The sequence below is a fragment of the Danio rerio genome, chromosome 11, assembly GCF_052040795.2.
Source record: "Danio rerio strain M-AB ecotype USA chromosome 11, GRCz13ab, whole genome shotgun sequence".
Taxonomy (NCBI): Eukaryota; Metazoa; Chordata; class Actinopteri; order Cypriniformes; family Danionidae; genus Danio; species Danio rerio.
The window spans coordinates 7,875,890-7,890,524 of NC_141031.1; the positions used below are offsets into that span (position 1 = coordinate 7,875,890).

Sequence of the window (14,635 nt, forward strand, 5' to 3'; positions counted from 1 at the left end):
ATTTACCTGTACCACATGTCTTTGGACTGTGGGGGAAACCAGAGCACCCGGAGGAAACCCACGCGAAGGCAGGGAGAACATGCAAACTCTACACAGAAACACCAACTGAGCCGAGGTTCGAACCAGCGACCTTCTTGCTGTGAGGCGACAGCACTACCTACTGCGCCACTGCTTTGAGAACCACTGACCTAGTATTTATAGTGGTTTTGGAATCTTCTGATTGGTGAATCAATTAAATAATGCGGGGCCGGCTGCAAGCAATCATAAGCACATGATCCTCTCGAAATTAGTTTATAAATAAACTTCTCTTCAGTTGTGTGCTTGCTTTGTTTGAAAAACAAAGGTTGTCAGTCCATTCTAAAACAGAGAAAGTATTTCATTGCACTTTTATCTCAGCGGTTTGCCGTGTGTATGCTATTTAAGCTGGTGATGCACATCAAAGTGAAAAGTGCTGTAAGTTGATACATAAACTGCAATATGAACCCTCATAAACAAGCCGAGAACATTTTGCTGCATTATAGCTAGAGGGCAGTGCACGGGGGAACAGCAGGTTCAAGTACCACAGAAAACTGCAGTTTATGTACTTTTAAGGTTGTCTCTCTGAAGCCCTATTGCGAACTATCACTCCTCTACCACCGCACCTGCTAACGTAACCTCTAAATTTTCCCTGCACCTCTTTTAATCATCCGAATTCATCCACGCTCCTCCGGGAGACACGAGTCAATGATATGACAATGGGAATTTAAAGAGGAATACCAGCTTTGAAGCGATTGTGCAAATAAAACAAGCTGTTTAAAATAAATCCTACATTCGTCTTTTAAAATAAGAATTACTGTGGAGGTTTCTTTAGAGCTCGTATTGTATTCTAGCTGTGAAAGATCATCACAAACTCATCAGGGGCAAAACACGGCATCATAAATTAATCAGGCTTGGAGCACAACCTTGGATGCAGGTGCACTTTCTAGGTGAATATTGATTGTGAATTGCCTTGCTGATGGCGCGAGAGTGCCACGCGACTTGAAGAACGTGTGATCAGAGCAAATGATATCTCTGTGGTTTTATTTGGCCTTATTGAGATTCAGGGAAGGTGTTATGTGTAGGTAATACTGCAGCATTCACATGGATTGCTCATTTCATATGAACATCGTCATACATTACATGCATTTGAACTATTTCATTTATGTCACAATTATAAGAAATTCGAAGACTGAGAAAAAATTCTTCATGGTGAATCAAACATTAGGAGTAACAAAGCTGAGTTCTCTTTCTCTCTCTCTTCTTTCAAATATGTATTCAGCAAATAAATGTTTTTTAGACTGCACATCGATTGCTGTTTGAGATAAAAGGCAACTTTAAATTACAACTTCATCAAAGATAAATCTTCAACCTGTCAGGGTAAAATAAGTCACCTTGTGTTTTCTTTCCCTTATATTGTCATTCTTTACCTATCAAGGCAAGCAATTTAGCTGCGATGCTTCCAATAGAAAAGAAAATCTCAAATGAGATCACCCCCCATCGTCTCCTCCGAGGTTAAAAGGAGAACGTTTAAAAATGTTTACTTTACTAACCCTCATAATGTAATGCAATCTTTAAGGCAAAGAGTAATATTGTCCTTTTTTTTTTTTTTTTTTGCTATTTAGTATAATCATAGGCAATTTAGATTAATTACAATGAGTATATCAGGTTTTTTATGCCTACATTTTATTTTATTTTCAGCTCAGTCCCTTTATTAATCTGGGGTCACCACAGCGGAATAAACCGCCAACTTATCCAGAATATGTTTCACGCTGCGGATGCCCTTCCAGCTGCAACCATTCACTGGGTAACACTCAGGCCCGGATTGGCTTATCGGGAGGACCGGGAGAATTCCCGGTGGGCCGGTCCGTTTTTTGGCCGCGAGCTCCAGAATCTGTTGCTTACAGCAGTCACACTTTTTAAATTAATGTATTTATTTACTTGACCACTTGTCTTCTTATTCAATATTTTACCGCAGCTCTGCTCTTTTTATCTATTTTCTCGCAGCCTCATGATCAACATGCAGCCTGCAGGTTGATTATCATGTAACTGTTGTGGTCGAGTGGTTAGCACGTTAGGTTTCGACACCACCGACCCGGGTTTGATCTTCGTGTGAGTATTTTTATTTTTTTTTTCATTTTTATTGTTAAGACATAAAATACTGTTAGGGTTGTTGAACATTTGAAGTTCTAAAGCAGCTGTTTTCTCAAAAAAGACACGATAGTTTAAATAGAAACTGAATTGGAAATGACCTTATTTCAATATAGTCAGTCGTGAACTGAGGTGGGCCGGTCTGAGGCTTGAAACTCCAGAGCTGAAAAGGAGTCCCACTCTGGCCCTGGTAACACTCATACATTCTCATTCACACACATACACTATGGAGGATTTAGCTTGCCCAATTCACTCTTACCACATCTTTGGACTTGTGGGGGAAACCGGAGCACCCGGAGGAAACCCTTGCGAACGCAGAGAGAACATGCAAACTCCACACAGAAATGCCAACTGACCCAGCTGAGGTTCGAATCAGCGACCTTCTTGCTGTGACGTGATAGTGCTATTCACTGCCTCACTGGAGATGGGTCTGGATGCAGACCTGGTGCAGTGCAATCTGAGCTGCATCCAATGCTTTTTAATGCGCTCACCTAACCCCACCCCTAACCCTCCCCGTCACAGTGACGTCACTCGCTCCATTGAGAGCTGAGTGATGCAATCTCAGCTTACATCATAAAGGCTGCATCAAGATACTATTGGTCCCACTGCGCCGCCCATTTTATGATTATTAAATGTTTTTTTGTTATTATTATGACTTCGTTCATTTTCCTTCGATTTATACCTCTGCATGAGTAATCGCTCGGGCCAGGCGGAATCTTTTTTGCAATTTCTGCGAATAATTTTGGTAAAAATCTGTGGATTTCTGCGGAATTATTTTAGAAGTATCAAAACTAAAACCTTAATATATGAAATAAAAAATATCTTTTTAACTTTTATTTAATGTTTAAAATGCAAGATTCGCTTTATTTGGTAAATAAAGCAAGTCTCTCATATATTTCTACTAAAAGACAGGAAATATTACTTTAGGCCTATAGTGATCGCCGTGACCCACAGTGCGTGCCTTGCCCGTATTCATGCATTTATACTTCTGCATGCTGTTTGTGTTGCTCTGTAATAACACTTCTAAAATGCTAGCTGGCAGTAGGTTTTAATGTTCCTCTGTGTCGAGTTTCTTTGTGGATGTTTTGTTTTTTCTAAACGCTACCCTAATGTACAAGTAGCTAAAACTCATTCAGAAGCGAAAACTCGTGGACGTGCAACAACAATAATTAAAGTGAACAGAAAACATCAGTTTACATCTAAAGCAACTTCACGGGAATCAACGCTTGTAAACATTTGCCCTAACGGGTTCGCGTGGCTTTTGGTCCCGCCCACACTGGTCACAGCTATCAAGCTGACCAATTACAGAGCTTGTGCTATATGTTGTTGTGATGTGTACACTGGTAAACACAAAAAGAAAAGATTATCTTAAAAGTTAAGGTACTTATTGCAACAAACCGTTTAATTTCAAAAACTAATCCTGAGTACTGTGACCTTTACCCATTTGAGTAAACAAAGCAATCTGAGCACAGTAAAACCTAATAAATGAAGAGAACTCAAACCACCCGAGTACTGTAAAACCCAGTAAGTTAAGGCAACTCAAACCGTTCGAGGAAACCGATTGCAGCAAACCATTTAAGTAAAAAAAATCTATCTATACTGTATGAGTAACGAAGGATTTACCTTCAAAAATGAGTTCAAAACTCTTTTCAAATGAGTAGAAGTAACTTTCAGTAAGTTTTGAGTTAACTAGAGGGGTTTTCTGCTAAGTATTATAAGGTTTTTGTGAACGATCTTACCCCAATATTATGCAAAGTATACAACTAAATCACATAGTCCACCAAAATCATGGTCAGATGCTATAATTTCACAGACTAAGCCAAAAAGAAAATGAATGTATGTATAAATTTGTTTTAAATGGGTTGTTTTTGTTCCAGTCACATACATTAAATGTTTAAATATCTATTACAAATGGCACTGCTCATATTATTTGAGTATTATAGTGAATGTCCGTGTTCGTGGGTGGGGCTGTGTCGGTGTGGTAATTTGGGCTGGTGTGGCTACAGTGACAGGGCTTTTTTTGTCCCAGTCCACCCCTGAACTGTGCTCAGATTTAGAGGGCCTTCATGGGTCAGCTATAACCAGAGGACCCAGAATTTATCCGAGTTCGAGTCAAATCTACTAATCTTTTTGGTCCTGGGACTGTTAGCAAATGCAATCAATGCTGATGAAATCATGGAAGTGCTGTGTGTTTTATCCACAATAGGTAATTTCAGTTCAAACAAGCTAACACGAAGCATAACGTGACACAGATCTTGAGATAATCCTCATTACATTTTGTGGTATTACATGCTGCTTATTTATAGCTTTTGAAAACGCAAACCAATAGAAAATGAATATGAGGCATGCTAGGTGGGAACAGTGGGTAGGAGTGATGAGAAAAAAACAGCTGGGGATTGACAGCACTTGCATATTTCATTCGTCACACAAGCGGAAGATCAGTGCTCATCCACCAGGACTTCATTAGGATTTTTTGGATCCGTGAAGACCTCTACACAGATTTGCCAAGAAATCAAATGTGCTAATAATTGGCAGTTTTCGCAATGTGAACTTCCATTGTCTTTTTTATTTTCATTCTTTTTTATTTTCATTCATTCATTCATTCATTCATTCATTCATTCATTCATTCATTCATTCATTCATTCATTCATTCATTCATCCATCCATCCATTCATTCATTCATCCATTCATTCATCCATTCATTCTTTCATTTTAATTTTTAATGGCATACACAGAATATAAAAAAAAAATATTAGACCCCCTGAATTATTAGCCCCCTGTTTATTTTTTCCCCCAATTTCTGTTTCAAGAGTTCCCACTTAGATATGCTTGGCATTTATAGCAGGTTTGGCATGCTGTCCCAGGAGAGAACCCTGAGCTCAGAGATATTTGAGCCCAGGGCTCCCACCTGGTCTAGAAGCATATCAGGAGAACCGAGATCAGATAGGTCTCGATCTCTCCCCCTTTAGAAGGGGAGAAAAAGGAGGAGATGGGGTGGAAGGGGGGATTCTTCCAAAACGAAGATAGAGCAATAAGGAGAAAGTGATCCATTTATATTAAGCTAGGATCATTCTGATTGGATTATTACTAATTACGGATGAGTGGCCAGCGGTGCACAATCATATCACGTGCTCCTCTCGAAATTAGTTTATGAAACTTCACTTAACGGAGAGTTTTTTTCAACACATATTTAAACATAATAGTTTTAATAACTCATAATAACTGATTTACTATATATTTATTATTTTACTAGCTATTTTTCAAGACAGCTTAAAGTGACATTTGAAGGCTTAACTATGTTAATTAAGTTAACTAGGAAAGTTAGGGTGATCAGGCAAGTTATTGTATAACGATAGTTTGTTCTCGAAAAACTATATAGTTTAAAGAGGCTAAAAATTGACCTTAAAATGGCTTTTAGAAACTGATTTTAATCTAGCCGAAATAAAACAAATAAGATTTTCTCCAGAAAAAAAAAATACTATCAGACATACTGTGAAAATTTTCTTGCTCTGTTAGACATCATTTGGGAAACATTTGAAGAAGAAAATAAAATTCAAAGTGGCCTAATAAATCTGACTTCAACAGTATGTAACACATAAATATTTAAGAAAAACTATTGCACTTTAACGCAGAGCTCCACAAAGCTGTAAAACTTTACGATGGGGATATATTTTTATATATCACAGAAGGGTGGAATGCGTGCACTTCATTGTAGTTCTGAACTCTGCGGGGTCTTGATGTCTACAGTCTGATCCTTCAGCAAATTCAAGACACCAGTTTTTGTCAACAGAACAATTCCTGGCTCTGCGCCCCTTCACCTAAATTCATTTCTTCAGACTTATATACCCTCCAGAAGCTTTCTTTTTACAATGAACAGCGCACTTTGGTGCCATCCCAAAAAGGCACAAAATCACTTTCACAGACTTTTATCTTGACTTTTCCCTGACTCGACCCAAACAGCTGAGCGATTCTCAAGAACTTTTTTTTTCTGTCAACCCTTGCTCTTCTAAATCTAAGACAAAAAATTCCTGTGTGTGTGCCGCTTTGCCAAATAACATAATATTTTATTGTCCTAATATATATGTTGCTTTGAATATATTTTAAGCATTAAATGTAAATGTCTGAAATGTGCCTCTCAATAAATGTCGCACTGTGTCACAACACAGCTGGAAGCGATTATCTGGAATTGACTGTACTCTTTTGCTGAGATTTGTTTATGATTCATATCTCTTCCTAATTATTTAAGGTCATGACTTTAGGTGATGTTTCCTATTAATTCCTGATAATAACCCTAAAGAAAAGCATGCTAAGTGGCCAAAAATAACATCTAATGCATTTAATCATACATTCACAAAAAATTATTTTTGCTGTTTGTTTAAACTATTTTTTTTAATGAGCTGAAACAATACAATCCTTGATTTTTTGCAGGACAACTTACTGTAAATGTGTTATGTTCAATTCACTTAAAAATTGTGAAAAGTGAAAGGGTTAACTTAATCCCTAATGCTGTTATTAGATTAGTTTTTTTTCTTATATGCATTTCTTTGGTTTTTATCAACATCTGGTGAAAATTTGAAGTCAACAATTTTAGAAATATGTTTTCTGAGAGAAAATGTGATGTGCAGAATACTTATTTCCTCCACTGAATATTATTGCAAGCTTCAAAAATGATAGTTCAAGGGAAGAAGGTGTAAAATGGTGAAGCCTCAAACGAAATGTCAATAAGAAAAAATACAAAAACAGAAACATGAACAAAACCCCAACATAATGTGTATCAGGTTTGCTCCTTAAATACAGTGTATTTGGGAAATTTGAAAGAAAGAAAGAAAGAAAGAAAGAAAGAAAGAAAGAAAGAAAGAAAGAAAGAAAGAAAGAAAGAAAGAAAGAAAGAAAGAAAGAAAGAAAGATGATAGATAGATAGATAGATAGATAGATAGATAGATAGATAGATAGATAGATAGAAAGAAAGAAAGAAAGAAAGAAAGAAATTGTAACTTATTTTGAATTAAAAGCAGAGCAAATTCAACTTAAAACAGCCGAACCGAAGGGTGACGAGGTCATCACAAGCACAGTATTTATCCATATTAACGCTAACGTTACCCCCATATTCAGTCTGTATCACCATATAACACACAGGATTTTCCTATCAAATGGAAAAATTACCTCATAATACAAAATATTTCATTATAATAATTTTTTAAAAATGCATTAACGTACCTGATTGATGAAGCTGAAATAGTGGACTTCTCCATTCGATAAATTAACCGTCACTCTCGAGCCTCTTCACCACCTGTCCATGACGATGTCCTTGTCAATGACGTCACCAGAGGGCTTTTTATTAGTTTCAAATAAATTATTAAACCATAACAACATGGTACTGCACAGTCTAAATAAGCTGGTTATTTTATTTATTTCACAAAATAAATTTGTCAAAAATGTTAAATATTAAGTATAAAATATAAAATAAGTATAAAAGAAAGAAAGAAAGAAAGAAAGAAAGAAAGAAAGAAAGAAAGAAAGAAAGAAAGAAAGAAAGAAATTGACTGTACTCATTTGCTGAGATTTGCTAAGATCTCTTCATAATTATTTCACATGTTCTCAACATCAAACATTTTCAAGTCAACAACACCTTTAGAAATATGTTTTCTGGGAATAATGGTGATGCCTATATATCATCATATATAGACTTGTACTTATTTCCCCAACTGTATACTATTATACTTATATATTTATTGCAATTTTATATTATTGCAAGCTTCAAAAATGATAGTTTAAGGGAAGAAGGAGGTGTAAAATGGTGAAGCCTCAAACTAAATGTCATTAAGAAAATATACAAAAGCAGTGTATTTGGTGAAATTGAGGGAGAAAGAAAGAAAGAAAGAAAGAAAGAAAGAAAGAAAGAAAGAAAGAAAGAAAGAAAGAAAGAAAGAAAGAAAGAAAAAGGAAGGAAGATGAGCAACTAAAGTCATATGTTTGTTTAATTTTAATATAAAATGATGCTGGGAAGCACATCAAGCTTTTACGCTTCTGAAAACCATATGAGCCAAATCACTAACTTCTGCCAGATTTAGCCATTGAATTAGACTTCTGTTAAAAAAAAAGTCAGTCACCCTGATGTCACACCCAAACACTCAAAACAATTCACAGGTAGAGAGGCGCCTCTGTTTTTGATCGGCTGACACACACAGGGTCACGGTCATATATTTTTGTGCTGTTTACAGAACCCAGGGCTGTCACAGATTTCTGAGGACACTTATTCCAGTGATGTCTGTTGGATAGTGGAGTATTTCGAATGTAGCATAACATAAACACACACACACACACACACACACACACACACACACACACACACACAAACAGATTTAGAATCAAAATGAAATTGCTTCACAACAAATATCAGACGTTGGATTTTGGTTGCCATACTTGATGAAGAAATGTCAGAACGTTGGTTTAAGAGGTTGGCTCAATGTGGATTTTGGTCACTTTCCAACACAACCTAAAATTAACCAAATATCAAACATCATTTTAATTCATTATTGAATGTCAAAATAACATTCTTCTTATAAGTTGGCGACCTAAATCTAACCTAATATTAACATCTTATGATGTTGTCTGGTGGGGTGTAAGGAAATTGACCATAAAAGTTAAACCAACCGTAAATAAAAAAATAAAAAATAAAATAAAAAATAAAACAAAATAAAATAAAATAAAATAAAATAAAATAAAATAATTACAAAAGCAACTTGCTTCTCAAAACCACAAGTGCCAGTGTTTAATATTAAAATAGATTAGTGTGGAATGGCAAAGACTTGCTAAATATTACTGAGAGATTTCAGCTGCTGTCTGGGTCTTTCTACACCTCCCTTTCTTCATGTGTTCACCTTTTTCATGTGTTATTTAATTTTATTACAGATAACTTAATTTGTAAACTAATTAGATTTGTTTTCTTTTCATATATGCGTTTCTTTGGTTGTTATCAACATCTGGTAAAAGAATTGAAGTCAACATCACCCTTAGAAATATGTTTTCTGGAAAAAAAAATGTGACAAATCTTACCTAATATTAATGTCTTATGATGTTTTGTGTTTGCTGGGATGTATGGGTGTTGACTATAGAAAGGTTTTAAGGTTAAAGATTAAACAAACTGTGAATAAAAATAAAATAAAATAAAATAAAATAAAATAAAATAAAATAAAATAAAATAAAATAAAATAAAATAAAAAAGTTTCCCAGAGATGGGTTACGGCTGGAAGGGCATCCGCTGCGTAAAAACTTGCTGGATAAGTTGGCGGTTCATTCCGCTGTGACGACCCTGGATGAATAAAGGGACTAAGCCGACAAGAAAATGATTAAATTAAATTAAATTAAATTAAATTAAATTAAATTAAATTAAATTAAATTAAATTAAATTTAATTTAATTTAATTTAATTTAATTTAATTTAATTATTACAAAAGCAACTTGCTTCTCAAAACCACAAGTACCAGTGTTTAATATCAAAATTGATTAGCACAATAAATGAAAAAAAAAACAAAGATGAAAGAAAGAAAGAAAGAAAGAAAGAAAGATGCATGAGCAGAAAAAAAGCTTTAGAAATAAATAGAAAAGGTAATTTTATGTTGTTACATGTATGACATGAAAAAGTCTCTATTTTGAATTGAACATTTTAAAGAGTCTATCAATGCGATTGGCTTTAATTTCATGAGACAGATGTGTCTTGACTTTTAACTGCTGTAATGTGGTCTGAGAAAGCAATTAATTGCCTTTCATTAACATTTGAAAGCACAGGAACTATTTTATAGCATTTTAAGCATTGAAAGGGCTTGCCAACAAACTGTAAAATCAAAGAGGAGGTTTTTCTCTTTCTTCTATTTTTTTTCCAAAACAGAATCACATATCAGGATTTAATGGAACTTCTCAAAATTCCATAAAGAACAAGGCTCTAATCAAGCTTTAAATAATATCTTGAAACATAGCCATTGAAGTGGCGCTAAAATATATTGAAAATGAATCAATTGAAAATTAAGGCAGATGGGGAAAAAAGGCAACGCTAATATGCTCTAATGGAAGCCATTACCCTACCGAATGTGTGTGTCTCTGTGTTTAATGGTTTCATTTTCATTCAGGGAATGTTTCATTCTGTTTTGAAGCATTTCTTAAACTGTTACACACCATTTCACTCCATTTAAGAATGTTGTCTTTAATTTTTGATTTATTCTGACATAAAACAAGTGTGAAAGAGGTCACTGGCTGCCTTTATATCACCAGATGGAAAGGAATGGGATTATGCGCAGGCTTTGGAAAGTGTAAAATTAATAATTACGTGTGGGCAAAAATAACTGGGCACTTAAGAACGTTCGAGGTTACGGAAGTAACCCTTCGTTCCCCGAGGAGGGGAACGGAAGTGCCATGAATGGGAGGATTCGGATCAGAAGCCGCTTATCTGGAGAGTATTGAACGGGCCAATGAATGAAATTAATTGGCAGCGTAAGCTTGCGCAGGTGTGCGACATCTGCAATTATCTCAGCATATAAGCACACCTGAAGCCAGCAGACGCCATCCTTTTAAGCTGAAGAGACTTTCAAACAGCTAAGGGACAGTCATTATGGCGACGGAATATGGCACTTCCGTTCCCCTCCTCGGGGAACGAAGGGTTACTTCCGTAACCTCGAACGTTCCCCTTCGGTTGGGGAACTTCAGTGCCATGAATGGGAGAATATGGAAAGCGCCATAATGACTGCACCTTACCAACACCCCCGATGAGGAGATAGTCAAGCAAGCGTGACGCACCCACATCATGGGGGGCGCGGTCCTCCAACGTGTCCCTGGCCCTAATTTATCCTACTTCAACAGAAGTTTTACGGATTTAGATATATTTTTTGGGAAGTCGTGAGCATCTAGATAATTCTAGGAAATACGACAGTACGTTGGGAAGCGTGCAATCCCGATAGGGAGGACGCTGCGGAGGCCATCCGTTACCCAAGGGGGGGATAGATGGCAGAATTTACCTATGGACTAGCCCTAAAAAGGGGGAGTACGCATAGCAAAAGAGTGGTTAGCGGAGAGGGAAGACACGGGTCCACCCAGGGGGGGGACTTAACCGTGGCGGAATAAGCATATGGGATCGCCTAGTGGGGATCACGCATAGCAGGCACCTATACCCAAAACGCGGGCTGACCAGCGGGCAGACCTACAACGTAGTGGGCCAGCAAGTGACTCCTCCGCTGAGTCAGTGCTGGGGGCCACGGAGGAATCTGCAGGGCTCACCTGACGGGGAACTTTACTGACAGATAAAAAAGGCGCACGTACCTCCGTGTTAGGGAGAATGGCGCCGCAAGCGTGTTTCAACACCCTACCGAGTTGTCTCCTCAATCACCAAAGGGTTACCTAATACCCTTGAGGAAACCGGCTCCACTCGCAGATTGTAAAACCTTGCAAATGTGTTGGGTGTCGCCCAGCCCGCAGCTCTACAGATGTCTGTTAGAGAGGCGCCGCGTGCACGCGCCCAAGAGGATGCAACGCTCCGAGTGGAGTGTGCACGAACTCCCGGGGGACACGGCTGACGTCGACTCGAATAAGCGAGTGAAATGGCATCCACAATCCAGTGGGATAATCTTTGTTTTGATACGGCACTTCCCTGCTGCCGACCGCCATAACAGACAAAGAGCTGCTCAGATGATCTAAAATTCTGAGTACGGTCCACATAAATGCGCAGAGCGCGAACTGGACAAATTAAAGAAAGGGCTGGGTCTGCCTCCTCCGGGGGCAGCGCTTGCAGGTTCACTACCTGATCTCTAAAGGGGGTGGTAGGAACCTTGGGCACATAACCGGGGCGGGGTCTCAGGATGACGTGAGAGTAATCCGGCCCGAATTCCAGGCACGAGTCACTGACCGAAAATGCCTCCAGGTCCCCGACCCTCTTGATGGAGGCCAACGCAACCAGCAGAGCTGTCTTCAGGGACAGAAATCTTAGAGATACTGATTCGAGTGGCTCAAAGGGATCGGATCGCAGACTCGTGAGAACGAGGGCGAGATCCCAAGAGGGCATGAGAGGGGGGCGAGATGGATTAATTCGCCTAGCACCCCTAAGGAACTGGATGACCAGGTTATGCTTTCCCACGGTGCCGCCAGCTACCGCGCTATGATAAGCGGAGATGGCGGCCACGTAAACCTTGAGAGTGGAGGGCGACAGCCTGCTGTCCAACTTCTCTTGAAGGAAAGAGAGCACAACACTAATCTGGCAATTTCGGGGGTCTTCTCTGCGAGAGACGCACCATTCAGTGAATAGACTCCACTTCAGGGCGTAGGCGCGCCTCGTGGAGGGGGCTCTAGCCTGAGTGATGGTATTAACCACCGCAGTCGGTAGGTTACCTAAGTCTTCCTCGCGTCTAGGGACCACACGTGGAGGTTCCAAAGATCGGGGCGAGGGTGCCAGATGGTGCCCTGTCCCTGAGAGAGTAGGTCCTCTCTCAAAGGGATCCGCCAGGGGAGGGCCGTCGCGAGGAGTGAGAGCTCTGATATCCAGGTCCGGTTGGGCCAAAGGGGCGCAACTAGCAGAACCTGTTCCTTGTCCTCCCTGACCTTGCACAGAAACTGCGCGAGCAGGCTCACTGGGGGAAACGCATACTTGCGCATGCCCCGAGGCCAGCTGTGGGCCAGTGCATCCGTGCCGAGAGAGCCCTCGGTCAGGGAAAAAAACAACTGGCAGTGAGCGTTCTCGGGGGAAGCAAACAGATCGATCTGGGCCTCCCCGAATCGCGCCCATATCAGCTGAACAGACTCGGGGTGGAGGCTGGCGAGGGGCTGGCCCGCGCTAACCAGGCAGGCAGAGCCCTCGCTAATGGAGTCATCGCTACAATCGCTGACGTACCAGCGGTGGGGCAGCGCGGAGTGGGTGTGCTGATCCGGGAAGCACGAGGGTCCCGCGGAAGAGCTGGAGGAGAGCGATTCACTCTGGCTCCGCACCCTGACTCCGGAGAGGGGGCTGGAGGGCTGAGGAAAGGGAGACCGTCCCCCCAGCGCTCGTGAGCCACTGGCGAAGCACGTAGAGTCTGCGAGCCGGAAGGCAGCGCGTCCCGGACTGGCAGAACTCGTGCAGTCACATCCGGGGAAGGGAAAAAGTGCTCTTTTACTGATGTTTTGGTGGCACTGAAAAGTACCGTTGTTATCGGGGCCCCGCCCTCCAGCGGGGAAAGAGCAAGTTTCCTCTTCTCCGGATGGCCTGTCTCAGGGACGCTTCGCGGTCCGTTTACCGGACTTAACGGCGCCCTGGGCAGGAGGGGCTGCCTGCTTTCGAGGTGAACGCCGCGCCCGCTTGGCCGGAGGCGCAGGCGGGGGCGGGGCAGCACTCGTTAGCGGGCGCCCTCGGCGAGGAACAGCGGAGGTGGATGGCTCGGCGGGCGGAGCGGGCTTACGGCCACGCCGATAGATGACATTGCCCATCGCATCCGACTGCTCTTTCACCGCCTTGAATTCCTGGGTGAATTCACCGACGGTGTCGCCGAACAGGCCAGCCTGGGATATGGGCGAGTCAAGAAAGCGAACTTTGTCAACGTCGCGCATATCAGCCAGGTTTAGCCAGAGGTGGCGTTCCTGAACCACAAGTGTGGACATCGTCCTCCCCAGCGCACACGCGGCGGACTTAGTAGTCCGAAGAGCATAGTCGGTCGCGGTGCGCAGCTCATGTAATAAGCTTGGGTTGGACCCGCCCTCGTGCAGCTCGGCCAGCGCCTGCGCTTGGTAGCGCTGGTAGGTGGCCATCGCGTGCAAAGCAGAAGCAGCCTGGCCCGCAGCCTTATAAGCTCTGGCTCCGAGGGAGGCAGACAACCTACAGGCTTTGGACGGGAGGCGGGGCAAACCCCGCCACGTAGAGGCGCCGCGCGGACAAAGATTGACCGCGATAGCGCGCTCCACTGACGGGATCGCCTCATACCCCCTGGCAGCTCCGCCGTCAATGGCGGTGAGGGCGGAGGCACTCGCAGCACGGGCAGAGAAAGGTGCCCTCCAGGACTGCGTGAGCCTACTGTGCACTTCCGGGAAGAAGGGGACGAGAGGCTTCGAAGGCTTCGCCTTCTGGTCCTCTACGTAGCACCCATCTAGTCGGTCCGGCCGCGGAGCTGGGGGATAAACCATCTCCAACCCCACGGCCGAAGCAGCCCGGGAAAGCACGGCTAACATGTCCGCTTCAGGATCCGATTTGACAGCGCTCACCTGCCCGGAGGGGGCGAGCGGGTCCGGATCTTCGTCGGACAGTGAAAGCCCACCCTCCGATGCCGCGGAGGACATCTGATCTCCGGTGTCAGCGAGTGTGAGAGCTACCATCTGGTTAGACGGATCACTCTCACCACCCGAAGCTTGGATGGAGCGCCGTGAGGAGCGAGAGGTCCGCGAGCCCGTGGGCGGCGGATTAGCTCCCGCTGAAACCCTCAGATCTGCCCGAGCGCCCGCTGCTTTTTTAGAGCAGGAGGCAA

The 14,635-nt window shown here is 41.8% G+C and overlaps 1 protein-coding gene across 1 annotated transcript in view; it reads right to left on the reverse strand.

Moving 5' to 3' along the window:
- The window catches only part of LOC147841653 (uncharacterized), a 202,134-nt gene extending 189,285 nt beyond the window's left edge, over window positions 1-12,849 (reverse strand). The window contains exon 1 of the mRNA XM_087273239.1: window positions 10,513-12,849. Within this exon, the coding sequence (XP_087129365.1) occupies window positions 11,518-12,213 (696 nt within the window). The 5' untranslated portion in view covers window positions 12,214-12,849 and the 3' untranslated portion in view covers window positions 10,513-11,517. The remainder of the gene's footprint in view (window positions 1-10,512) is intronic.
- Window positions 12,850-14,635: the final 1,786 nt, after the last annotated feature.